We start from the raw sequence: 26794 nt of genomic DNA on the forward strand, positions 1-26794 counted from the left end.
AGCAGGCCCTGCTGTCAGAGGGGACGATGTTCCTCAGCCACCACCCCGGTGACACAGCCCTGGGATTTATGTCCAGCTCAGTGAGAGGACGAGGAGGGCGGGATGGGGCTTCAGCTGCTGCATCCCTGCCACCAGCCTCAAATCATATCATCAATTTATGGCACATGATTGCAGGTTCTGGGGATTTATCACCCTTCTCATGCACTTTTAAAGGGTCTGGATGAAATATGGTGGTGTAGATGCTGCCAGGCCCCTGACTCCTGTAGAGCCTGCAGGGCTGCTGGCCTGCAGAGAGGTGATGGCAAGGCAATATCCACAAAGGGTGATTTAGAAGTATATAAACACAAACTGAAGGTTTATATCACTAATAAAGCCTGCCCAGAGGGCTGCAACATGCTCTCTCCCTGCAGTCTGCCACACAGCCATGAGTTTTTCCAGATAATGCTATCCTGGCACTGCAGGACCTTTCAATAAATTGATTACATGGATGAGTTTATCTCATGTGTCCAAAGTGCTTGGAGCTTTAAAGCTCATCCCTCTCTTTTCTGAGAGGACAGAGGGAGATGCAAAAAGCAGGTGCAAAAGCCCAGGTGCAAAAGCCTGGTAAGTAAATTAGTGCATAAATTTCCTTTTGCAAACAATTACATCCTGAATTACACCCCAAATTACACAAATTCATTTGAGACCTTGTGTTCCAGTACCCAGCAAGGACTGCAGCATTTTTTAAAAAAAAATTCATTTGTTCTTTAATTAAGAAACATGCTTATTTTTATTTCATGAACCTGGGCTATAATGCAAAAGGAGCCAAAAGCTCCAACCGTCGCTGTTTCCACTGCTCCGTGAGTGGAAGCGTGAGTTCTTCACCATATAAATTATCCAAGGCACAGAGACCACAATGTTTTTACAGCCTTTAACATCAGGCATTGATGCTGATCTGGCCATAAGAGTGATTTTTGGTGTATCTGGTGTGTAAGTATGGAAAAGCAGAAGAAAGCTCATTTTAGGAGGCGGGACATTGAGCACACAAATAACTTGTACAGAAAGGCAAAGGGAATTTTCTGTCTGGGACTGAAGAGGGTGACTCATTCCCAGTCCTCCCAAGCAGGCCAGTATTTCAACCTGTGCACCTAAGCTGGTCTGGAGCCTTTCCTGCCTTTAACATATTTCTGCTGGAAATCAGGACTAATTGAACCCTGGAGTGGGCTGCAGCCTCCTGCTCCCAGAGACTCCTATCACAGACCCAGGCTGAGCAAACCCCTAATTGCTACACATGAGATTATTTTAATTTCCTCCAAATGCACTGGTTTAACTGCACTTGCATACCTGGGAACCTGTTAATTACTTGGTAAGTGCTTTAATGGGCTACTCCTTTCAATTTCCACCAGGCAGATAACAGTGGATGTACAGCTTTGTCTGCCACAATAAAACACATTATTAGTAAATACATATCTTTTCTTTCCATCCTGTAGCTCAACACAGTAACTCAAATATACCAGAATCCCTACTAAAAGATCAGATAATATTTGTGTCTATATATGCTCATCTCTCTGCAGTATATGCACATCATGCATATATATAAAAATACATGTCTATACATACACACAATAACCATATTCATAGACAGCTGTATTTTATTCCACACAGATCTGAGGAAAAATTTCCTACTGGGATGTACAAAGCAGCTGTGCATAATTAGCCTGGCTTCTGCTTGGCTTTGGCTTGGAAATTTAAATATTGACATTACAGATGTTTCTACCTAGTTCACATCCGTTACATTTACAGGGCCGATTACAAAGGATTTCAAGGCAGCGAGCAGAGTTTTGCTGAAATGCAGATGATTAGCCCTAAGAAAGGATGGCTGAAAGTTTGCCATCAGCAAGTTTTCAAGTCTGCCCAGAACTGCACACATCTGGAAGCAAAGGAACTTAAAAACTGCTCTGCTGAGTTACACCCAAAGCTGAGCATCCCATCTCCAGTAGGAAGGACTGGGGAAAACCTGTGAAACAGGCTGGTTTTAACAAAAAAGGGAGTTTTGTGTGTTCTTTAGCTTCCTTTGACTCAGAGGCTTCCTCACCCACAGCTTCATTCTAATTTATTCTTTTGTTTTCCGCAAGAGCTCATAGCAGTAAGTTTCATAATTAAATATGTAACATTTGACATTTTCAATCTCCTCGAAATCAAAGTATTGCTGTGAGTAGCACTGCTCTAAGTGAAAAAACTTCAGGGTCAAACGTTTCATTTTGAGATAGTTTTGAGGTGAATTTACTGAGATATTTCTGCTTTGCAGGTCAGATCTATAGATATTTCTAAGTTTCCTGCTGCAAAAACCCCAACTCAATAAAACATCAACAAATAAACGTTTATGCAGAACACAGTAACTTCTGTGACAAAAAGACTCAAGTGTCACCTTAACCCTAGTGCAGGCAGAATCAGAAGATGGAAAACTCCAGATTCTACTTTTAGCCAGATAAAAAGATATGATATCCTTTACTATCCTTTTCTAATGGCTCTTTTTGATTTTTTTTTAATTTTTATTTTTAATCTTTCAACAAAAAGTCGACTTGTAAAAACACCCTTTGATTTTCCTCTGTCCCAAGGGATTTATAGGTCAAAAGAAAGAAGAAGACTTTGAGACTTCACCAAATTGGATGCAATTTGATTCATTTTACAGCTTTGGTAGCCTTCTTCTGCCACAGGCTAGTGAGGATTGCAAGGAACAGATAAAGAGAGTCTGAAAAGAAGTACCATAATATTTCAAATGTATCAAAGCTGGCAGCAGGTGTGTAAAAGTCAATGATGTCATATTTATTTTTGCCACTTTGGTAGGCCAGCCTGCCTGTTGTTTCCCTTTCCTGGACTCTTTTGATTCCATCTATCATATACAATCCCATTTCTATTAATTTATGTACTGAACTTGTTGTTAGGTTAAGTATAAAAAAACAACAAACCAACCATCCTGGCAAGTTGTTCCCGATAAAAAGGCACCATTTCAGCACCAGTTTTCATTCACCTGAACCACTGCACTATTTTCCAGGGCAGAGCTACCAATGATACTCAGCCCCTTTCTCATGCTTTATCCATCTCTACAAATTACTATTTTATGATACTGAAGAACCCTCTAGGCTATTCTTCTTAATTCCTTCTGTTTCCTCTCTAAATGTCTCCAAGTGTCCCTTTATTTCCAGCAATTATTTATAGACATCTGTCAGTCCAGGCTCCTTGGCTGGAATGCAATGGATCCAGGCTATTGTGCAGCATAGAAAACAAGTTCTTTTTTTTTTTTTAAATGCAATTCTCAAGCAGTTTTGCTAAAGCACTGCAGTTAAGATTTTACCCCACTGGGTTTGCAGCATATTGTTGTAAGTCACATAATGTCAAATGTGTTTAAAATAATTTCTGTTAAGTGCCTCTAGCAAGAGAAATGAGGTGGCTGCCAAGTTCATTTAACCCTCCTCCACTTTCCAACCTTTAAAGGGTGAGACATCCAAATGTTTCTGCCTGCCTATGGAATCCACTGGGTTGGAGTCACCCTCATTAATGTGCTGAGGTGAGGCTGCTGCAAGACACAGGTCCTCAACCCTTGAGCTGGCAGCTGGAAAAATCAGAGATCTACAGGAAATAAACTGGGTCATAACTCAGAAAACAAAAACATGAGAAATCAGCAGTACAGCGAACACAAAACCCATTACAGTCAGTCCAAAAATTGCCATCAGTGTCACTGAATCAGGCTCAACCATTATTTTCCTGGTACATATATGCTGACTGCAGCCTCATACAGAAATGAGATCTGGTATAAATAAAAAACAACAAATCAAACTGGTTCCTCTGTCTTCAAACAGTTTCTACTGGCCTTCCAATGTGTTTATTTATAATAAATAGCCTCCAAGTTTGCAGTTCCTCCAGGAAAAGACATAATAGAAATCTCAGTACATTTGTGGTCACTTTAAGCCCATGTTTAAGTGTACTTTTGCTAGGATTTGACTCTGGGCTATTTTCAGAACCATGACAATTTTCCCTGAAAAGAGCTAATTTACTGTAACTAACTATATTATTAAATTTCCCTAGGAAAGATATATCAAGAAAGAAATCTGTAGCAATACCACCTAGCAGTCACATATTTTTATCATTAATTATAAGATCTGGCAAGCCCTAGCTTGAAATCCAGATGAATACTCATTGTAATCCACTTTATATTCTTAGTAATTATAGGCAGGTATTTTTGCCTCTCCAGAAATGTGATGGTACATAAATTGTAGCTGTCCAAATAACCAGTGGTGTTTACCATGAGTTTGAAAATCACACACACAAAAATGTGAATGGCCTTAGTGACATGAAAAATCTATTTAAACACCATCCAAACCATCCTCACTGGGACTGTGCTCAAAAGACTCTTTAATTATTCATAGCCAGATTAAATAAATACAAAAATCACAGACTGTTTCCATGTTTTCTTCAGTTTTAGTGGATTTATACCTGTCTCCAACCACAGAGAAAAGAGGGTTCTTAAAAGGGGCTTGGCACATTTCACTGTAATTTCTATGTTGTTCCCTAATTAAGGAATTAACCCTCAAATCATTAAGGAAAAAAAAGTCACTTTGTAAAACAATAAAAAGCTGGAAAATGTATCTTAGAGAAACACCAAGGAAATCTAATACTTTTATTTTTTTAAAATTGAGATTTATATATTTACATTTTTGATGCTCCAAGATTTATTTATCAGTAATTCTCTGATATTGCTGATGAATAGACAACACCTAAGTTTAATTTTAGAGTGAATAAATGAGTGGAAAATCACTAGAGAATTCCATTGGGTTTGTGACTGATTAAATTATGGCCTGACAGGAAAACACACAGGAACCCTGTAATCAATAATTTAAAGTAAGATGATATTATCTGAATGCTTTAAAAAGGCCTCAAAATCCTTCAGATGAGTTTCACAGTCCAGTATATTTGCATCTTTCTCTACATAATTGTGCCACTCTCATGGAAATATTGGAATCCATGGAAATTTACACTTTTACCCAGGAAACATCAAGACAAATCCTAGATACCTACTTGAGCATTTTTTATTTTTAGCAGAATTCAGTGAGTGGGTTTGATTCAGAGCTTGAAGGAAGGAAGGTGGTTGTGATAAAAGGTTATGCATCCAATGCAAGGCTTTATTTTGCAGCTTCAAAAATGAAATGCAGCACAATTGTAATCCAAAGGGAAGGATTCAGGAATCTCACATGCAAACACATCAAGATTTCTATCAAGCTGTGCAGTGCAACCTTTGATTCGGAACAGCACGACAGCTGGTGGGTCCCTTCCAGCTAGGAATATTCTCTGATAATCACTGTGATAAAATAGCAGAGCCTGATGAATAATTTGAAGATATGTGCCATAAGTTGTGAAGAACTATGGAAAACTGATGTAAACACAGGGAAATCTTGGCTGAGTGGGTGCCATCTGCATAGAGAGCTGTGACTGATTCCAGCCAACCCCGATTCTACAGGTTCAACTGTGCACAAAATAATTCTGCAAGCATTGGTGTTCTTGACACCAGGCAAATGAGGTTATGAAGTTTAATGTGATGAATACCAGGAGGGAAGGGAGGGAGGGTAAGGAAAGGAAAGTTGAGAAAAATTATTCAAACTTTGGCTAACGGGAAAGACAATCAAAATGCTAAATGATACCTGGGTCAATACAAAACGGCAATAGGAGAAAATGGATGAAACTATTACAGAAGAATTCACTGGAATCTGGGCTGAGAAATATCTCTACTGAATCAGAAGTATAAACTTCAACATAAGGAGCGGGAAAAAAAGAAAAAGCAAGGAGAGTTTATGGATAATAAAAAAAAAGAATTGCCAGTTAAAAACTGTACTACAACAGAAAAGAGTGTTCCACTGGCAGCCATACTCTCAAATCTGAAACATTTCTTGTTTGACAGAAAAGAACATCAATATCTTCATTACATGCTTGTCACAAGTGAGGTAAATAAATATTTACCTCGAAATTTCAATCTGTTGAAGGAGCAGCTCGTAATGCATTTTACACCCACAGGTTTTTAAACATGGAGAACTCCAGTTCCCCATGCAAATGAAAATGCAAAATTCACCAGAAAGATCACAGGATGTAAGTTAAGAGTTAACTTGGATGGTTGTACCCACATTAAAATTTGAAACAATATTTTATTGTAGAATTTCCTCATCAGACAAAATCAACAGGATATTTAATCAGAACATTTTTATTACTAACTTTAACTGTCAGTGTGGTTTTGTTTTGTTGCAACTGTTGTATCTGCATTTACATCTGTTTATCAGCATTGTTCAGTATTTCAATCTACCCTACAATATTAATTTATTCATAATGTGTTTTCCATTTGTTTATTTACTAGACTTATGTTACATAAACAAATAAAAATAACCCTTCCAGTACTTAAACTTACAGAAAAAAAGGTGAAATTCCCACTTTGCACAGACTGTACATGTTACTTGGTTTGAATCTTAATCATGTCCTAGGGGTTGTCTTTGGTGATTCCAGAGATTAATAAAAAACATGAACCTATATCAAAGCTCTTATTTCCAAATAATTTCTCTTCTTTTGTCCTTTTTCTTTTTTTTTTTTCAGTGCAGAGTCTCGACTGTTTTGCAAAAATCATTACCTGCTGTCCTAAAAGCGTTCTGTTCAGTGAGCCACGAAATCAGCAAGAAAACTCGTACGATGTGATGATAACGCATTTATCAAAAGAGAATTTGTCCAGGCACTATTTACTGAGCTGGGACTGGCATGGACTCACCTGTGGCAGATCCCTCCATGACATGACCAACGTAGGGGCCCTCTTTGAACATGGGCCTGTTGTCGTTTTGGTCAATGACCGAGATACCCAGGCGCACTGGACCGTCAATGGTTTTCCCGTTCATATCCACGACCTCGACTTCCAGCTGTGTGAACAGAAAAAGGAGTAAAGTCATGAGTTCACTGTCACAGGGAGGAGAGAGTAAGAAAATAGCTCTGATCAGTGTTGCTGTAGCCAGACCCTGCCAAAGACACCACTTGCAGCCCATTCTTTGGACCAGGCTCAGAGCAGATTTCTCGTCTAAACAAAAGAGAGAGACAGACATACATTCAAACGGAGATACCCCTTGGCAGCTTGAAAATGCCATACTGCCCAAAGAATGAATAGACTAGAGCTTAAAAACAAAACCAAAAAAAACCAAAAAAACAAGACCCCTTGCAAATTTGATAGAAATCATGGGAAGACTTGGTTAGAATTTGATTCTTTACTTTTACCAAGCACAGTGGACACTTACAGGAGTATCATGGTAGAATTGACATTAATGATCACCCAAAAGCCTTTTTAAAAACAAAGAGAAAACAAAACAAACACACAAAAAAAGCAGGAATGCTGGAGACATTTAGGCGTTTTCTCAATGGTGATGGCATGAAGTGTTTGTTAGGCCATTTTCAGAGTTCTCTGGGTTTTCTAATCAGATATGGAAGACTGAAAGAACACCTGCAGTCTCAAACAAGCACACACTCACATCACCCGTAGAACACAAAGATGACACATGCAACTGAAGATTTGTTTAGGACTTTACTTCCAAAAACTGGAGGGAAAAATCCTATTGTAGATGTCAACCCTCCAAACCATGTGCAGTGCAAAGTCCCAATGAGTCAGCAGGGCAAACCACATCAAAACTTCTTAAATAACGGAGAAATCAATTTAGATTGCAACTGTGTACTATACCTGCAGCTCTCTCCCCTCACAAGGAATCAATAAAATACAGAAATAAACATGTCTGAGACACCACTATCATTCTCACCTGCCCTCCCCATCCCCAGACTCAACTCTTTAATGGAGTTAAGCCAGCCAGAAAATGAACCTGAGCTCAGACGTTAATATCACTCTCTCCCAGTCTTTCCCTGAGAAAGTGGCGCCAGCAGGGGCTGGAAGTCTCTGAGTATTTTGTTTATACTGTTAATTTATTCTTCATTGCCCTGTCTTATACCTGTAAGTTATTTATAACTTAGTGATAAATCCTGCTGGGAAAGAAATAGGTCAGAATCCTAATTCCTTATTAAAATGGATGGCTTATTATCACCTCTCTCTGTGGTTTGTTATGCTTATAAATACCTTCCACTCTTTTAATTCAATGTGTTGGGTGTGAGTAGGAGCATTTGTTATGAGTAAGATTCCTACTTACAGGCACTCTTTGTAAATAGTGTCACAGTCCATTTTAACATCTACTCACTGCTTATCCTCACTTGTCTAGGAATTGTTCTTGCAAGCCTTTCCCAAGGCTTAACTGTTTAAAGGCAGGCAAATATCCTGATTGGAATGATTCCCATAGCTTAGGCAGAGATTAATCTTTCGGGGGGAAACTGCCCCTTCAAATCCCAGGCTTGTTCAGCTCTGAACTCCAAAATCAATGCAGGAATCTTGGATGGCTTGGGATGTGATGGGGACTAGGAAGGGAAAAGCAGCTCCATTCCTGAACTGCATTAAAGTCAGACACAGTTTTAGCTACAATTGGAAACTGCTGAAAAAACGGATCATAAAATAGTTTGGCGTGGAAGGGACCTTTAAAGTTCATCTACTCCAACACCTTTCACTGGACCATGTTGCTTCAAGTCCCATCCAATCTTGCCTTGCGTCTTTCCAGGGATGGGGCAGCTGCCACTTCTCTGGGCAAGACATGACAGTGTTTTACCACCCTTGTTGTAATTTTCTTTTCCTTGTATTTGGTTTAAATCTGTTCTCTTTTAGTCCAAAACCATTACTCTTTGTCCTATCAAACAGGCCCTGCTAAAAGTTTGTCCCCAACCCTCCTGTAATCCACTTTAAGGTACTGAAAGGGGCTCTCAGGTCTTCCTGGAGCCTTTTCTTCTCTGGGCTGAACACCCCAACTCTCTCAGCTTATCCTTACAGGAGAGGTTTTCCAGTCCTGTGTTCATTTCTGCTGCCTTCTCTGGAGCCACATATCCACATTTTTCCTGTGCTGAGCACTCCAGAGCTGGACACTTCATCATAGTAAAAACTGACTCATCAAAACTATAATTATTGCTTTGGGAAGTGAAAGAAGAACAATATTTCTCTGTGAAATTCCAGCAAATAATTTTCAAATTCAAGATAATTTGCTCTTAATCTATCTCTCAGTATCAAGTGACTGTGCTGTTCATTGGAAAGAACAAAGGCTTTGCTAAATTTAAACACTACTTCATCTACTTTATCAAAAATGTAAGTAATTTAAAACAAAGGCTGATATAACACTAGTTTTTGGGTTTTTTTTCTCAGACTTTCACAGATGAAGGAAAAGAATAAGAGATTCTTATTAACCACTGAAATAGATTTACTTTATCTTTGCCAAGTCCACGGTATCTGAGAGCAACTGTCCAAAAAATTTGGCATGACAGGTCTGTAGGAACAGTTACATGATCTCTTCTTCATTTTTATTAAGATGACTGAGGACTTTATTTTATTAATCTTTGTAAAATAGTTTTCAAGCCTGTCCTAAGCATTATGAATTAACGCACTAGCTCCTTTTAAACCCATTTTTCTACAATGTTTTCAAAATAAAAGCCTGCAGCACTGAAGTTATGACCACCTGTCTTTATATGACCAGTTTGTGAAAGATGTGTTATTTTATCTTGCTTCCCCATGAAAAACCAAAAAATTTTTAAAAAGTCCATAAAATCTGCTCACAAAATAACAACAGAAGTGTATTGTTATTTCCAAAAACCCAGCACACGCAAGTGAGAAAAGCATTCAAGTAAAAGACAATATTGGCACTTTGAACATCCTGTAAACAAAACCAGGTGGAAAATTAGATTGTGCTAACCAACAGAACCGTGAGATTTCAGTCTTTCGGTGCAGAAGGCAAGAAAGACTTTCTGGTTTAAATGTAAAACTTGGCTGATGTATGAAAGATACTGAATTAATTCTTTTGATACCAAGAAATTGTGATGGTACATTCAGAAAGGATCTAAGTTCCTACCTCAGTATAACAATGCAGCTCCAAGGACAAGTGCTCAACATAAGGGCAGATTGAAAATAAACCAACCTGCAGAGTTCTATAGTATTTATTTTGTGAAAAACTGATGCTTTCCCAATTGAAAGTTATGGAGTTATGTTCATGGGGATATAAACTAGATGGTCCCTTCCAACCCAAACCATTCCATGATTCTATGATAATGATGAAGTTATGTTCACCATAATCTAACCAGTGATTTTCAGGAACTCTTGAGGCTAAATCCCAATTTCATTTTTGACACAAGTGTACACGCAAACTACAAAGGTTAATCAAGGCTTTAGGAGAAATTTTACACCTCACAGCACAGAACTCCATGATCAGATACAAAGCAGACTTTGGCTGTTGCCTCTGATATAGCTCAGAAACACTGATCAAATTAGGCACAGCAATGGAATAGGGGAAAGCAATATAAACCCCCAAACTGCAGGCAGTAATAGATTTTATCCTTTCTACAAAACTCCTGCTAAACCCTTTCCCTTCTCAAAATGGATTGTTTCTAGACTTCCCATCCAATTTCCCTCAGCATATCCAAAGCCAGGATCTTTCACCACCCCAAACATAATGATCTCATCAGAAGTTAAGCTTATTCAAAGTTGCTCATTTTAAGCTTTCTGCTTTATTTTAAATAGTCTTGAATCCTTTCTACTCTGCAGTCAGCAATAACATTTACATGAAAAGATAACCAGTCTCGTTCTTAGCATTACTTCAAGTAATTTCAGAGGTTTCTCTTCACAGAAGGGTTGTTTTCATTCATTTATTGCTTTTGGTGAAACGATTCTGGAGAGCCACCTTCCTTCTCTGCATATAAATGTCTATTTTCCCTTTGCAGCCACCCAGCCAATGGCCCACATAAAATTACATCATAAATTTGGAGATTTTCATAAGTAAATCTAGAATCTTTTAGTGCTTAATTATCTTCAAAGCCTAAGACAGGCTATTTAGTCATTACCTGCCATCTAATTTTAATTTCCAATTTGTTGCCCATAGGTATGCCTCTCACGGAATTTTTCCATTTGTTTCAACAGGTGGTTTTTCTACTTGTTCCTCATCCCCAGCTTCACAGGAGCACTGCACCATCCAAGAGACTGCTACACCACCACCTGCCCCACCTCAGTTATTCTAATCACTGCTGGATTTATTTATTGATAAGATTAATTCTTGAGAATAAATACTTGTTGGTTTTAGTTATCATCAATTTTGAAGTGTGGATTGAGAGTAAGGAAAAGCAATGGATTTATGGATCTTTCATACAGGCAATTTCCTGGTAAGAAAAGAAAATTTGGCCACCTCTGGGTCATAAAAAGTAGTGAAGAAATTTTTCTTTATAGTGAAAGGTTGTAGAAAAATTGTATGCAATTACCTAACACAACCCAGAGAAGACAATAATTCAGACAAAGAGAAACTAATTACAATTAAATTTTCCTGATTTAAGAATATGAATAAAACATGAGCCAATTTTTATATTGCTCCTTAAGAGACGGAGGGAGAGGATGCAAAACAAAAACACTCTGCTTCTCAGAGGTAAACATAACTCTTCCTCAAATACTTGAAGACAGAGTATCGATCACCACAGCACAACTGTACAGATGATGGCAAAAGCAGCACCATTACCTGCAATTAGAGGGTTTAACTTGGCAATCAGAGTTAGAGCCAAGGTGGAAAGGGATTAATTAGCCATGTAAATACTCCAGGAGTATCTTCCACAGGCTTTATCTTGCATCCATCCAAGGATTGTTGGCGTGTGAAAACAAAGATATTGAACATTTCCTGTCAGTTCATGTTCAGCACAGGGACTTTGGGAAGCCTAAAGTACCACCCCAGTGATTACAGGGATCTTTCTACTCCTCCTTCCATTTCTTACTCATGAAGACAAGAGGTGAAAAAGCAGCATCTTTGCTTTTATTTTCAGAAGGGTGCTCGTCTTTATTAGAAATGCTTTATCTCTAATATCTTCTGTTGGAGAAACACTACTGGAAGAAAACATAGAGCATTAGAGAATTTCCTGAATGCAGATGTTCCTTTACCCTCAGCTGTTCAGTATTTTACAAAAACGTGGGAAAAATATGCAATGACACATCAAACTACAGCAGTTCAGCACCTCTGCACCAGGTGAAACGCTGAAGAATTCCAGCAAGGACCTCCCTAAAATAAAAGTCTGCACTGGCCTATCTTACAATCCTAGAATTACACTGCAGTTATACATAGTTCCTATTTTCCTAGCACAAATATGTCTTAACTGTGTACATAAATTAAACAACTTTTTTTTTAAAACCACAAGATTCCTATCTCCCCAAAGTGATGGGGATGAATTCTTCAGTAAGAGTCACTTCATCTCCTTTGATCACTTCAGATGCCAAGGTTTGTAGACACATTAATAGAAATTTTATGAAAAGAAGGAGGAATTTAATATTATAAACAGTGAAATATGTGCTTTTATCTCTGGCTTTTAAGGCAGTGGTCTTAATACTTTAATAATTAGTCACATCAGTAGACTGAAAGGTCAGGGTCTACATCATATTTTAGTTTGTGAAGCGTAACATGGCAAATTCTGCCAAGGTTATACAGTTTGGACTAAAAAGAACCATTTACATTTCCAGAGCTAAAGTTGCATCTGAACCTGTCAGCAAGGGGGTTTATCTGTATGTGACTGTCAAACCAACATTCCCATGTTATTTCAACTGTTTTTTCTGTAATAAAAAACCAGCACAAGTCAAGAACCTCTTAAAGCCTTAATTAAATAATAACTTTCTGCACATTTTCCACATGAGTTTTTCATGCAGTAAGTCTCTCTAACATTCATCCTGCCCTTGAAGGACGAAGCACAAGAACATTTTTCTTGGCCAGTTTACAGTCAGTACAGCCCAGCTCCAAAGGTTCCTTGTACCTGCAGCTCCTGTTGCTTTGAGATAACATCAGACACTTTTTCCACTAGAAAACCTGGCACTGGCAATCCAGGAAACCCACAATATTCCTAGAAAATGCCATCAGTGGAATATACTTGTTGCTGCAAAATGAAGCTAAAATGCTATACATTTAATATTTTTTAGTTTTAATATATTAAACTGCACCATAGCTCAAAATGAAGCAATTATGAGTTAATTATCTAATTGAATGTATATTCTCCGCCACCATTAGTGTCACAGGAAATGCATTTTCTTCCCCAGCTGTGTCTCTGAATCACAATATTGCTAAAAAAGGTGCTGTTTTCTTGTACAGCTTAAAGTCTGAAATTTTTTCTATGCTCTGAGTATAAAATAGACCCTTTCCCATGAAAAAAAAATCACAGAAGAGGAGCACAAAACTCCCAAAACTATAGAGAATGATGGCATAAACTGCAGAAAAAATAAAATAAAAATATAATCATAGAAAGCTTATACCAAAATGAACTCTTGACTTTTCTGCACACTAAACCCAATGCCAAAAATTATTTTGATGTTTTCACCTCATTAAAATATAAAATAAACAATTTGGGATTTTGTAACAGCTTTTTATATGTCAACTGAAAAAATAAAACCCCAAAATGTATAACTTAAGCTCATATTTTTTACCACCTCTTCCTCAGGTTAGCTTTTAAGTTATAAAAACAAAGCTGGTCGGCAAGCAGAAATTGATATTTTCAGGAAGGTTTTATGTCAGTTTGGAGCAGACAAGATATACTTGTGAGTCCTTGTGACTATTATTTTAAGACTTCTGATTTTTAATGTTTAAATATTCATAATAAAAAATTCTTTGAAAAGGTTCCTTGTGATATTCACAGAATATTTGAGGTTTTATATACTATCAAACACTAGTAACCAGCAATTTTCCAAAGCTTCAGCCCAACTTTTGCCCCAGATGTATCCCTTTAAGCCCAGTCCCTCTGAGAAATGTCCCTGTCTAGGACACAACACTGAAGAGTCAGATTGCATGAGAGAAAACTGGCTTTAATGGTGAGCTATGCAAAAAGTCACAGGGATCAAAGGACTTGGGAGCAGAGAAGGGAAGACTCTGACATTATCACAAAATTCTCTCTTCTGTGGTGCAGGAAAGCCCAACCCCGCTGTGGGCAGCAGGGATGGGAGGGTGGCTGGGCAGGAGATGCTCCAGGGCCCTGCCACCCCCACAGAGCTTCCCCACAGCCTCTGGGTGCATTTGTAAACCTTCCAAAAGTCACAAAATCCCCAGTTTAAGATGGTCATAAAGGAGGTGTGAGGTGCTCGAACTGGAACCATCCTGATTAATTATGATAGAACTGATGGAACCAACAGCCACAGAGGGTTTCAAAAGAGAATCAGTCACATAAATAAAATAGGCAAAGGGTGGGAAACAGAGAATAAATTACTTTGCCAAAGCCACAGCCCAGACAAATTTTAAATCAAGCTTGAATCTTGGTTTTTGATCTCTGCATACAAAACTGATAGTGATATTCCATCTCTTGCTGAGCAAGTGATGTAAAATCAGATTTACAAAGGTTATTAAGCTACCAACATGTGCACAGTATGATTTTTCAAAGTGCTTTATGAGACTGGATAATATATCCTATTAAAATCAAAACACCTTTGAAAGACCTTTGAAAACCCAGTTTTCCTCTCAGTATATCATTGCCCCTGCCCCCCCAATTACACACTATTCTACATCTGTAAAGACACAAAAGCACAAGTGAAAATAATTTTATGCATCTTCACAACAGAAAGCCTCAAAGAATCTCTCAAATGCCTACAAAAATTGAATTAAAATAACTTCTGAAGCATCCATCCTGTCAAGTATTATCTAGGAGTTGAAATGAGAATGCCCACTCCAAAAATAACCTCAGTACACAAATGAGAAGAACATCCCTCAAGTCTGTGGAGCAGCACAGTTCTTCAAGGAGCCACATGTACTTCACACACACCAAAAGTATTAAGGATGATCATATAAATACTAATTAAAATCTTCCTGTATCACAAGAGAACACATGTTGCTCCCCTCAGAAGGGGAGCAGGGATGGGGGAGAGAGAGAAGGTATCAGGATTCACCAAAGAAATCAAGTTTAATCACCACAAAAATATTAAAGAAATCAAAAAGAGGCAAAGCAGGACTGAAATAAAAGATTAAGACATAAGCTGTGCCAGAATTTTTAGACTCTATGCTGCACCACAAAAACAACAAAGACACTTACAAAAGCAAAACTGAAAAATAGCTTTGCACTTTTAAATGTCTCCTGGCATTATTTGACGCTGCTCACCATTCTGGCTGCTCAAAAATAACTCCAACTGTGGAGGAAGTGGCAAGAGTTTAACAGATTTCATCTCATGGAAGGCTGCAAGAAGCAACAGGGTCAGAGAGAGTCCGTAGTTAATCAGACTAAGAACTAAAACGCAAGATCTCGAATGCATCAGTGACAGGAAAAGTGACTTCTTCAGGCATAAGAAATGAAGGTCAGTGCAAATGCCAGGCATATATCACACCTACATTTATTTGGCTTTGCTATTATTGCTTAAAATATCTGTTCCTGCAAATGCGTGGGAAAAGATCTTAGAAGTCGAGGATCACTCAGGCTGGTACCAGGCTGGAACAGATGTAACAGACCAGGTTTCTCTATTTTTAAGTAACAAAAGAAGCAATTACAAGAGCACTTGTACAGAAGACTTTACAGGCTGGACTGGAGGGCCTGCAGGTCACTGCTGCCTTGCAGCCTGAGTTTCCAGCCCTGTCAGCGTTCCTGGGATGGCAGCTCATCCTCTTTACCCTGTCAGTGTTCCAGTGGACAGCTGCAGCCAGGACTCCTTCAAAGCCCATCCAAGAGTGCTTGGGATCAAGTATCAATGAAGAAAACACTTTGGAGACAAGTTTTTCCTAGTGAAGTTCCTGAAAAATTTGCTTTTCCTGTAAATAAAATTGCTCTGCTCTTCCAAATTTGAAGTGATATCACCATACTTTATACATTTGTCACAGTCGTGTAAGATGCAATTCTACAGCATTTCTAAACTTCACCTTTTTGAAGGTTGGTCTCCAGAAGCCAGAAAAAGAGAACTGGATGAGATTTATTTGTCTCTGCTCACAGGATCGAGATGACTGTGCTGCACATCCTAAGGGCCCTGTGTTAGAAACCCATTCACATTTCAGAGCTGCAAAATTCCCATCACTGAGAGTCTTTGCTGTGAAGGGTTGGATGGTGGTACAAGGTGTCTGCCATGCCCCTGTTCCAGCACATAGGATGTGATGATAGACTGTTAAGTGTTCTGTTTGTGTAGCTTCACAGTCCCTTTCTCATTTATTTATTTATGATTTTATTTATTTTTTAATTTTTATTCTGCTGCTGAATCTCCTCGTAACTCCCTTCCAAGCTCTGGCAGCCTCTCCTTTCATCAGTGCACCCACATTACCAGCTGGAATCTGCCTGTTTGACCATGTTCCTGCCATGGAACATCCCTCTCCTTCCTCCCCAGATCCCCCCCCAGAGCCCAGTAAACATTTGGCACTTTGCTGCCTGTTTGCTGAGCCAAAGCTGGCCCAGGTCGGTGCTGATGGTAGAAGGTGTGTGGGAAGCACCATCTCCACGACTCCCTCCCTGCTGTGTCTTTGCTCACACTCATCAGTAAAAGTGAGTTGATCAATCTCCCCCAATAGCATCAGAGGTTGTAAGCTGTTAGATTACGAAGGTTGAATTTTGACATTTCAGTGGGTAAATCTATCAAACGCAGCCCAGAAATATTCAGAGTTAGCACCTGGCTCCCCCTGCCCTCCATGCCCTCAGCAGTTGTGATGATGTACAAGAACCAGAGGTAACAAAACTCTGTTTTTCCTGCCCAGTTATTCCAAACTAAGGAGTTTTTGCTGATTTTGTCTACAGCCAGCTTTACTGAATTTCACATTATGCCCAGTTGTTTTTTTTTTTTTTTTTTTTTCCAAAAGAGTATTTGTGGCAGATATTTTTATAATTTAGACAGCTGATCTGCCTGGTAAGAGCAGCTAAACAGATCAGCACATCCCAGATCACACACACTGAGCAGTTTCTCTGTTTCAGTCCAGCAGTGTAATGTTTTTTTCCTGTTAGATCTATATTTCATACATAGAAAAAAGAAAGTATCTGAACAGTTTCCACATTATTATAGTAGAAGAATAGTTCACAGACACGGACGTAGTGGAAAGATATTCCAAGGGCAACCTTATCCAAACTAAAATGTTGTTTCAAATTACCTCTTCTGTTTCTCTTAACTGAGTCTTTGTCACTGTTAACATGTTGGACCATCTCTCTACACTAACTGTCAATAAAGGAAAATTTAGTCAATGAGTCTTAAATTAGGTGAATTAACACAGTAAAAGTCTTTTCTGAGTAGTCAAAGAGTTCTAATGTATTTCCTGAAGGATCAACAAGCATCTGCTCTGTAGTGACACACAGAAAGACAAAATGTATTTCAGGTTCTTTTATTTTCCTTGCTTACATTTCACCCAGGAACTTTCTGAAATGCTTCACTGGTCTTCAGCTCTCATGACACTACCTGCTAAAACCATTAATTTTAAGGTGTAATTTGCAGTTCTAGTATGCCTCACTGGATTATTTATTTATTTTTAAATATCTCAGTCAACCGTAATTTACTGCATTTAAGATGTTAGGAAAGCACTTCCTCAGTAAATTTTATGCTCCACCACCACTTTCCCTTAATTCTGAGATCTCAAAAGATGTTTTACAACACACAACAGCAATTCCTGTGCTGCACTTTTGTAAAATCAGATCTCAAACCAAATCCACACACTTCTGACTTACTGATTTGTCACGAACTTTCAGGACTTTATCTGTGCCACATTTCAACACCTATTTTGTTTCTAGAGATAAAGAAGGCTTCTCTTTTTGTCTCCCACATGCTTCTCCTAAACTCTGAATTATGACAACCTTATCTGAGCAATTTTCTGAATTCTAACTCTCACAATGTCAACTTTTGTCTCTTTTTACCCTTTTCAAATAATTTTACTATTCACAAGTACTAACAGATGTGATTTTGAGTCCAAAAATGCAACCAAAACATTTTTTTTGCAAGGATTACATTGTAGATGCTTATTTTTACACTGCTTGCATCAAGCTGCATCAGTTGTATCAACTGGAAAAAAAAATCCTATGTGGAATATGTATTTGGCAAAAGGAGAATTGGAAAGTCAAAGAGTTATTGCAGCAAAAAGTAAAGCCTGGATATAGTCAGTCACAAAATTCATTAGATGCTCTTTGCACCAAAAATTGCAAATGAGAAAAAACCTTTTTGAACTACAGCAATCAGCAAGACCCTTTTCATGTACCCACAAACCAGATGATCATAAAAGCTGTAAATTCCAGAGCTCATCCCAGCGAGTGCTGCCGGAACATTTGGTTATCCTATTGCAAAACTGTAACTCAAAAACCCAAGCAAGGGATCTTTGGAACCCACAGAGATAATCACTAACAGAGTACCAGGGTGAACTAAAGGCATGATAGAAATAAAATATGTCCTAGTACAAAGTAAGAGCAATTATATAAAGGCAGCTAATTTCAAACAAAGAGGTTTGCTGTGGCAAGAGTAGAAAATTAAGCATACAGTAAAAACAAATACCAAAGGAGAAGAAATCTTGCATCATTTTGAGCTGCTAAAATCTTCTGGGGAGCAGCAAATTTTTAAAATTTAAAATGTCCTAGAAGAGGAAGTCCTTGAAGAGACTTCTGAAGCTGATGCTCCAAAGCAACACAGTGACTTCTCACACAGACCAGACTATTCAGCCTTGGTGTATTTATTCCCAAAGTGGCATTGCAGTCACAAAGTGATGGAAAATCATCCTGTGGGATTTACTCCATTACACTCCCCTTGAGGAGTGCTCTCCCCTGTGTCAATTGAGGGATTTAACATCCCAGAACAGATCTTTTCTAAAAATAATAGGCCTGTGTGCTAAAATCAGAACTTTTTTAAAGCAATAGGGAACTATTTTAACAGCACAGTATGATTTGCTTTAAATGAATTTCACTATAGCTTGGAAGTGTCACTATTTCTGCCAATGTAATTGCAACAGTCCCATGGAGTGTAAGTTACTGCACAAGTTCCTGTCTAAAAAGAGGAAAACAAGATTTATTCACCAAATTCTGATCTGTGACTAGGTGTAGTCCTGCCTCTATTCCATTGTTCCTGTCACCTTCCTGTTTTTAAGTTGACAGACACAGCAAACATCGTGGTTGAACTCTACTGTTCAATAAAACAATTAGTGGCAAATTACATAAAAGTTCCTCACTCAGTTCTGCTACATCACCAAAACGTGTTCTTCTCCTTCAGCTTGGCAAGATCACTTCTCTTCAATATATTGCTGGTTCAGACATAAGATAATTTCTTTTATTTGGAGTAACCTATTTATAAATCCATCACTATTAAGCAACTTGCTGGCTCAATGCAAAACACACAGAGAAACTCAGTCCAATTGATCCCAAGAGTCTGATTTTGGAGCTGAAATCAGTAGCAATCCATCAACCCCATGGAGCCTATCAAAAAGAGTAAACTATTCTGGTTTTAATTGAGCTGCTTTGTAGAACTAAAAGTTTGCTGTTATGGTACCAAGTAAATGCCCCAACATGGCAATAACGAAAGGCACCTAAACCCACGTTTGTGAGGGACAATGATTCTACGATTCTATAAGGAAAGAAAAATCAACTGCAAAAAAAACCCAACTTAAAATTATTAGGTCTGCTTAGGAAGGCAGAAAGGTCTCAAAATCTTTTCTCAAACCTAAAGAAGGCCAAGAAGAATTATTTTAGAACCTCTGTGTTTGTTTCATTTTATGTCGAAGAAGGAAACGGGAACAAAAGGAAACACAGTGAAACCTGGAGTGGGCTGATCATTTTTCTGGATGTTAAATGTTTTATTAACATGGTTGTGTCTCCCCTCCTTCCCAAGCCAGGGCTGCTGGCTCACACGAGTGTTCAATAGATGGCACTCTGTGTTCTCCTGCAAGCAGCTCTCACACACCAATCACATGGAGCAGCTGACAGAGAGTGCCTGCTCTGGCTTTACTCAACTGCCCTGATTTTACTACAGACACCACTTAGAAAGAATTGCTTTTTATCAGGAGGTAAATGTGCTTCTACCAAACAATTCAAAGAAATTGGAAGTTTTAACCACAGAAAAATATGCTTGTAAGAAACGTATTTTAAGTGATCAGACCTTCAACTCTCACTAAGAGGTCAAAAAAGAAGCATGAATATGGATTGTCTCTTCAGCAAGGAATCAAAATTGTATAACAGGAACATTTTCCTGCAGAAATAAAAGACATTCAGAGAAGGATTCACTGAGTGTTCAGAAGAATGTTGGAAAAAAAACCTTTAAAAATGTATACTACTAAACACAACATTCATAGCTCATCAAATCCTGACATGTTGTAGAATATGACAGCACCAAGCTATGTCACTTAACTGGGTTTGACAGCAGGTAAATTATATCATCCAAGAGTTTAACAAAAATGAAGTTGTTCACTAAAAAAAAAATCTTGATCTGTACAGGATTTTCAATGTTGTAAAAATGTTCTATCACTAATGAAACAACAGACAAGAAAAGTGACATTAAGTTTATTTTTCTGCTCTATGTTCTGCTTTACTCAGCAGAAGATCACAGAGAGCAGAACTGAATAAATATATGGAAGCATCTTTTCTTTTTATTAACCTTTTTCTCTGAACAGGTTCTTTATCAGAACCACATTTATCTTTTAGAATCACCCATCAAAGGCTGCAACTGAGCACATTTCAGCCTTTAGCTTTTGAGCCCAGTGTCGAGTAGCTGTGCTGACTGATCCCTTCAGTCACATGGCATTGCTGGTACACTCTGACCTCCCTTATAAACATTTATAGGGTTGGAATATGTAATTTCCAGCTCAAAGCTTCATGGCAGCACATGCTGGTGTGCTTATCCTACCCAGCACCATGACTACTATTTTAAATCTATAAATATCCAGATTTATTAAACTCATACCATTAGAAAACAGAGACACAGCCACTACTGCCATACAGCAAACCTGGTGTTTGCTGCACAAATGATGGTTTGACTTGCTGCTTTTTCAAGATCCACATCATGCAGCTAATTTTGGCTTTTTTCATTGCATTTAATATTTGTATCAAATATTTATTCATTAAGAGATGTAGCTGGATGATTGAACAGACAAAACCCAGTAACCTAGAAATGGGCTCAGATTGAAAGCTACGGTGCAAAAACATATTTGCATTTGCCAATAGCTGTGAACACCCAATTTTTACCCAAAAGTGGTTGATTTTATTGAAGGAAGAGTCTTAAATCTTCAATATTTCCTGGAAAAATGCAAACTTTTTTTCCTTGATCTTGCTTTTATACCTGTTGCAGTTTTATAACCTGAGCACAGAAAATAAGATTAGTGACTAATAGAACACTTGGTCAGCCTGCAGGTTTGGACCTGAGTATTTTTTAAAGTCCTTCCCATAGAGAGAAAGTTGGAATCAGGGTCCTTTTTTGCTATCACACAGCAAATAGAGTTGGTTTAATTCTTGTCATAATGAAACCTTAATTTATATAAGTAAGTTATAGATCTAGAGATCCAGAGGCCAAATAAAAAGTGCATGAAATAATGAAAAAACAGGTAAATTCAGTATTTACCAAGGTAATAACCTATATAACAGCCTAAGAAGTATTTCTCTAATGATCATTCAACCTTCATATCTCCTATTCTTTGACTGCCAAGAAATCTCACTTTTCTGTTACCAAGGGAGGTTTCTGTGCATCCAAGTTCCCTCAAGTAAATTTCGCTCCAAGTTTGTATAATATTAATGGTAACATTTCTTAGACTTATTTCTTGTGCCTTCCACCAACAACCACAAAAGCTCATTTACCTTATGCAGAATGCAATTAGTAGGTATCGTATTTATTTGACAGCTTTCTCATTTTCTCAATTCTGTGCAATTTGACAGGGACTATTACAGATCTGTAACTAGTCTTTCAAAATGACTTTCACAAGGTTAGTTCACTTATTAATTGACCCTTGGTAATGGTAATTTAAGAAGCATATTAATCTCATCTGTCGTTTCCAACACATACTAGATGTATAAAATAATTTGTCTTTTGCAAGGAGCCTTGCAACAGAAATGAAGTGTCTAAATTTTTAATTAATATACATTTTCTTTCAACAAATGAGATTGGAGTGGAAGGAGACTCCTTTTCAGTGGTTCTCTTTATTCTGCCTTAGAACTCCTGTTTTTTCTCATTGTGAAGATAAACACAATTTCACCAGTCAATAGAGCCTATGATCTAAATAATCTTCTACAAAGGGCATTCTGGTATTTTTAACAGATTCCTGAAACTTAAAAATGTGCAAACAAAGCATTTGGCACTTCCACAGCAATGTCTTATTACGTACACAGATTAAAGGTTTCTGGAATTAAGGAGGTTTAATATACGAAGAACATTAAATAAAAGATTACTACTCAGAAATTGAAAAGCTTCAACCAGGAGCAGATGCTTGAAGTTGCTGTAATCTTATCAAATCTGGCTTTCTGATGCATCACAGCTTAAGCAGAGCCTGCAGTTTATGTCTAAGAAAGAAGCACTCAGCATTCTTAATCCCAAGTAAGGGCCTTATGTAACTTCTCCCTCTTTTTTCCTTTCATTAACTAAATTATGGGAACAGTGAACAGCAAGGGAACTGTGTAAAGAATCACTTGTGCCCTTAGTGTGCCATCTGCTCTTTGTGAAACATGGGGGAAAACTCCAGAGGGCACAAGCTTTTCCCTGGTGAACCTGCAGAATTATCATTAAGGGCAACACAGGTCTGAGGTGAAACAGAAATCCTGTGGGCTGTGTTTGAAAGTGACAAAGCTGAGAAAATACGAGGTAAAAGCTGAGGTGCTCCTTCACCCCTGTTCTACCTCTTTTGTGTCCACAGGATGAGGAGACCTCCTGAAAGGTGCCTTCACAGAGAGCAGATCCTTACACTGAAAGCTCTGGGAGGCTGTGCTGAGAAAGCAGGTCAGGCCAACACTTCTGCATTACCCTACAACCTCTAGCAGCCTGTTACCTTTGCCTCATGCTGGCAGCACATTTCTGCTGTTAACGTTCTGCAGCAACATAAAATCCTACCAGCCCTACGGGGTGGAAAGCCCTCGCCAGCAGCAGATGCTTTACAGCCTTGCAAGATCAACCAGGAGAACAGAGGGACATCCAGTTTTTGCCATCACGGGGTCCACACCAGGCTCACAGAGCGCCTCCAGGGAAAAGGAAAGAAAAAGGAATCTGGAGATTGCAGAGGGTGGGCACCTGCCTGGGTACCTGAGCCCAGGAACCAGGTGGGGGAACAAATGCCATGGGAATCCACCCATGGATCTGGTGTTTTCTGCCGTGGAAATATGCCGTGGATCAGGAATGGGAAGCAGATCTCGAGGAATCTATATTATTCCCTCATATTACTCCACATGCAGCTGTTTCCCCAGTAATGACCACTCTGTGTTTTTTAGATTAATCTGGTTCTAAAGAGGAGTAACATATCCAAGACCAAAATGTTGCCAAGCATCTCGGCCAGTGCTCCCTTGATTAAACTCCCACAAGTTCCAAATGATCTCAGGTCTGGCCAATGGTTCATTAAGAAGTAGCTGTTCATGAAATGAAGGAAATACCTTACACAAATGCATTGTGGAAGATATAAGCAATAACATTCTGATCTCTTGTTTACTGAAGCTTATCCCACTGCAGTATTTAAGGTACTAACAACTTTGATCATTAAAACAGAGGCACCTAGACCAAAACCACAGCTTTGACTTTACAAAATTTTACAGGCACAAGAATATCCATTTTCTTACAGCCAACATGACAGATTTGGTTGGCAAATATTTTAGATGCTTAAAAAAAAAGGAAACCATCATATTTATTGGCTGTATCATCATAATGTCACCTCCACTGTTACAGTCTACGGCGTAAACAGATATTCAAGCAATTCTTTAAAAAAACAAATTACTCAACAGAATACAGTGTCTCTTTCAGAATCATTAGTGTCAATCATGTGAGTACAAGTTTTAAGTGCTGTTGAAATTCAAGCTACTTAAACAAATGATCATCATATGGAACCACTTCACTACTTCCTACAGCCCATGAGCAAACACAGTGTTAAAAACTCAGCTCTAAAACTCTGTCTTTATTTTTAACAATACAGTAAAAACCAACAGCAAAAAACAATGCCTACTTCTTCACTCAGTTTTTTCCTAATTTTTAAATTTCTAAGTTTAGAAAAACTATGATTTTTTATGAAGGTCAGAGATGTTAGTGCACATACCTCAAGAAAAGATACGGATGTAAATGTCAGAAGTCAGGGAAATGAAGCCAGACTGCAAAATGGGTAACAAAATTATCTTTTGATTCCTAGAATTCAGTGGCATCATGCATTGATTTCTGCCAGCGGAATATTTGCACTTCATTTGAGGATCTGAATTTAAAATTATTCTGGAGACTTGCAAGTGTCACAGAACTTTGTACAGGCAGAAGGAGCGTTTTGCTCTGTCCCAGTGCAGGCTCCTACCACTGCAGGACAAGGCAGCAAAGGCCAGAGGTGACGTGGGCTGTGTTTTATGCTTCATCACCCTCATTCCAGGACTGGCAAACCACACTGGGATCAGAAACAATCCTGCTGCTGAAAGAGCTATGGACAACTGGAGAATCCCAACTGTTATTCACTGCTTTCAACAGCAACTGCAGAAGCTCATCATATTGTCAAATAAAATAAACCCTGAAATCTTTCTTCTAGAACTTCTCAGACCCTAACTTCCCTCCAGTACATTCACCTGAGTAACTGTAGATCAATCTAGCAAAAAAAAAAAAGAAAAATGGGCAAGTGGAAAGAAAGAAGGACTTGGGCATTCAGTGAAACCGTTTTCATGCATTGCAAGATTTCTGACTAAAAAAACCCCATATTTTACTGCTTGTTCATTTTTATACTCTGTTATGCCTTATTTTCTGATGATCACTTGTCTTGTATATTTGACAGGAAACCTATATGCCCAAACAACTTTCTTGACTTCCTATTAGGGAGAGCAACACAAATATTCGCACACACACATAAAAAGAACATAAACAGCAATACATTAAGTGTTTACTTTCTGCTTTGGATAAAGTATGACCCTTTTAATACCAGAAGAAAAATCTCTCTCTTGGAAACAGGCTGCTTTTGAAACTCAGAGGAGATGAATGCCCGATTTAATACTTTTGAAAAGGCTGAATTACTGCACAGATGGTCATCACCTTCGCGGTTCTCGCATAATTGGAGAAAAACTTCACGCACAGTTTTGCAGACCAAAGGGAATTTTAATGCATTTTATGGAACCCTTCAAAAATATGAAAGGAATCCATGCTTGCCAGCTAGCGTGCATCTATAATAAGAGAAGAAACAATTATGCCCAGTGGTGTGATCCATGGGGTTAGGTTTCAAGCAGCAGGAGCACAGAGAGCGGGATGGGCCAACGGGAGATGCACCGAGCCAAAGCCAGTGCAGGGAACCTGACACCTGCACTCTGCTCTTGCTCCCCTCTGACAGTGAGCTCGAGGATGAAAGGTGAGCTCCTGAGCATGTCTTGCAGTTTGCTTTCATTCAGATGAGCTCAGATCATCACCTCCAAGCCTTTTGCACAATCTGAAACAAAACACCACCAGAGGAGGCAACTAGAGAATTCATTTCTAAAGCTCCCTCCCAACTTAAACTAAAAGCTAAAAAAGAGGCACCTCAGAGCAAATCCACTGTGCCACCTGCTCAGCCTCTCTGCAGCCTGTGCCCCTCAAGGTCTTGTGCAGCTTATCACCAGCTGCACCTCCAAAATCGGTTCAGTCTGGATGGTGCCTATTGCTGACCTTGCTTCCTCTTATATCCTGTGGTATGAAATGTTTACATCCTGTCTGAGCAGCAGCTTTGCAGGAAACCTCACACATAAAATTGTTTGTCCTTCATGAAGATGAAATTCGAATTGAAAATAGGCCGTTATGTAGAGAGGGCTTAATTTATGCCTCCCTACACAGGCTGGAATGAAAGCAGCCCACAGAAGAATCTAAACACTGAGCTTTATCTGTGAGCAAGTTGGAATTCAAGCTTTTAATGTTCATTTTGCCTTCCTGTTTTTCAAATTGTCCAGGAGAAGAGGATAATAATGGAACAATTTTTCATATAAAATGTGCATTATGAATAGCCATTAGCTGATAAAAAAAAATGTGAGAGGAAAAGCAGGTGACACACCATGTAAATCTTTGATGAGAATGGAAGCTTCAGGAAGATGTAAAAGTCAGCGTGGAATATACTGAGATTAAATGAAATTCTCAATTATGCTGTTGGAAAATGAAGTGGGTATAAATTTGATTTGTCTGCAGCTGCAGTCCTGTAGGCTGCTTGGTAATGGACACTGACAAATAAGTCTAAAATCAGTGAAATCTCTTCCAGAAGTTGCAGGATAAGACCATCAAGATACCAATGTAATGAGGAGTTTAAGAGCAGTTTTCTCCACTATTGGCATAGGAATGTCATCCATAAATATGCAGAGATTAAAAATGAATAGGACAGAGGGAGGAATAAGCAGGGAGGAGGGACAAATTTGTAAAACCCAACCATAAGTTTCTAATGAACCAAACCAATTTTGTAAGCTGAGCTTTAAAATGTAAATTGCCCTCATTCCTTTGGTAAACTGTCAGCACGGAACTTAAAAACGTGAAAGACATTTTTAAAGACTGCTGACTAAAACCTCTGCTCCCTATTTTCACATTATTTCACCTTATTGCTCTTATTATTTCTAATACAGTAATAGTGGGAATAAACCAGAATCCTTACTG

General features: G+C 38.5%; 1 protein-coding gene across 7 annotated transcripts in view; it reads right to left on the bottom strand.

Annotated features, from left to right (window-relative positions):
• Positions 1–26794, bottom strand: part of CDH13 (cadherin 13) — a 445875-nt gene that overhangs the window by 179585 nt on the left and 239496 nt on the right. For all 7 annotated transcript variants that reach the window (XM_069027120.1, XM_069027119.1, XM_069027122.1 and 4 more), the window contains exon 6: positions 6782–6926. In XM_069027120.1, coding sequence (XP_068883221.1) covers positions 6782–6926 — 145 coding nt within the window. The remainder of the gene's footprint in view (positions 1–6781; positions 6927–26794) is intronic.

Source organism: Aphelocoma coerulescens, chromosome 11, assembly GCF_041296385.1.
Source record: "Aphelocoma coerulescens isolate FSJ_1873_10779 chromosome 11, UR_Acoe_1.0, whole genome shotgun sequence".
NCBI classification, from domain to species: domain Eukaryota; kingdom Metazoa; phylum Chordata; class Aves; order Passeriformes; family Corvidae; genus Aphelocoma; species Aphelocoma coerulescens.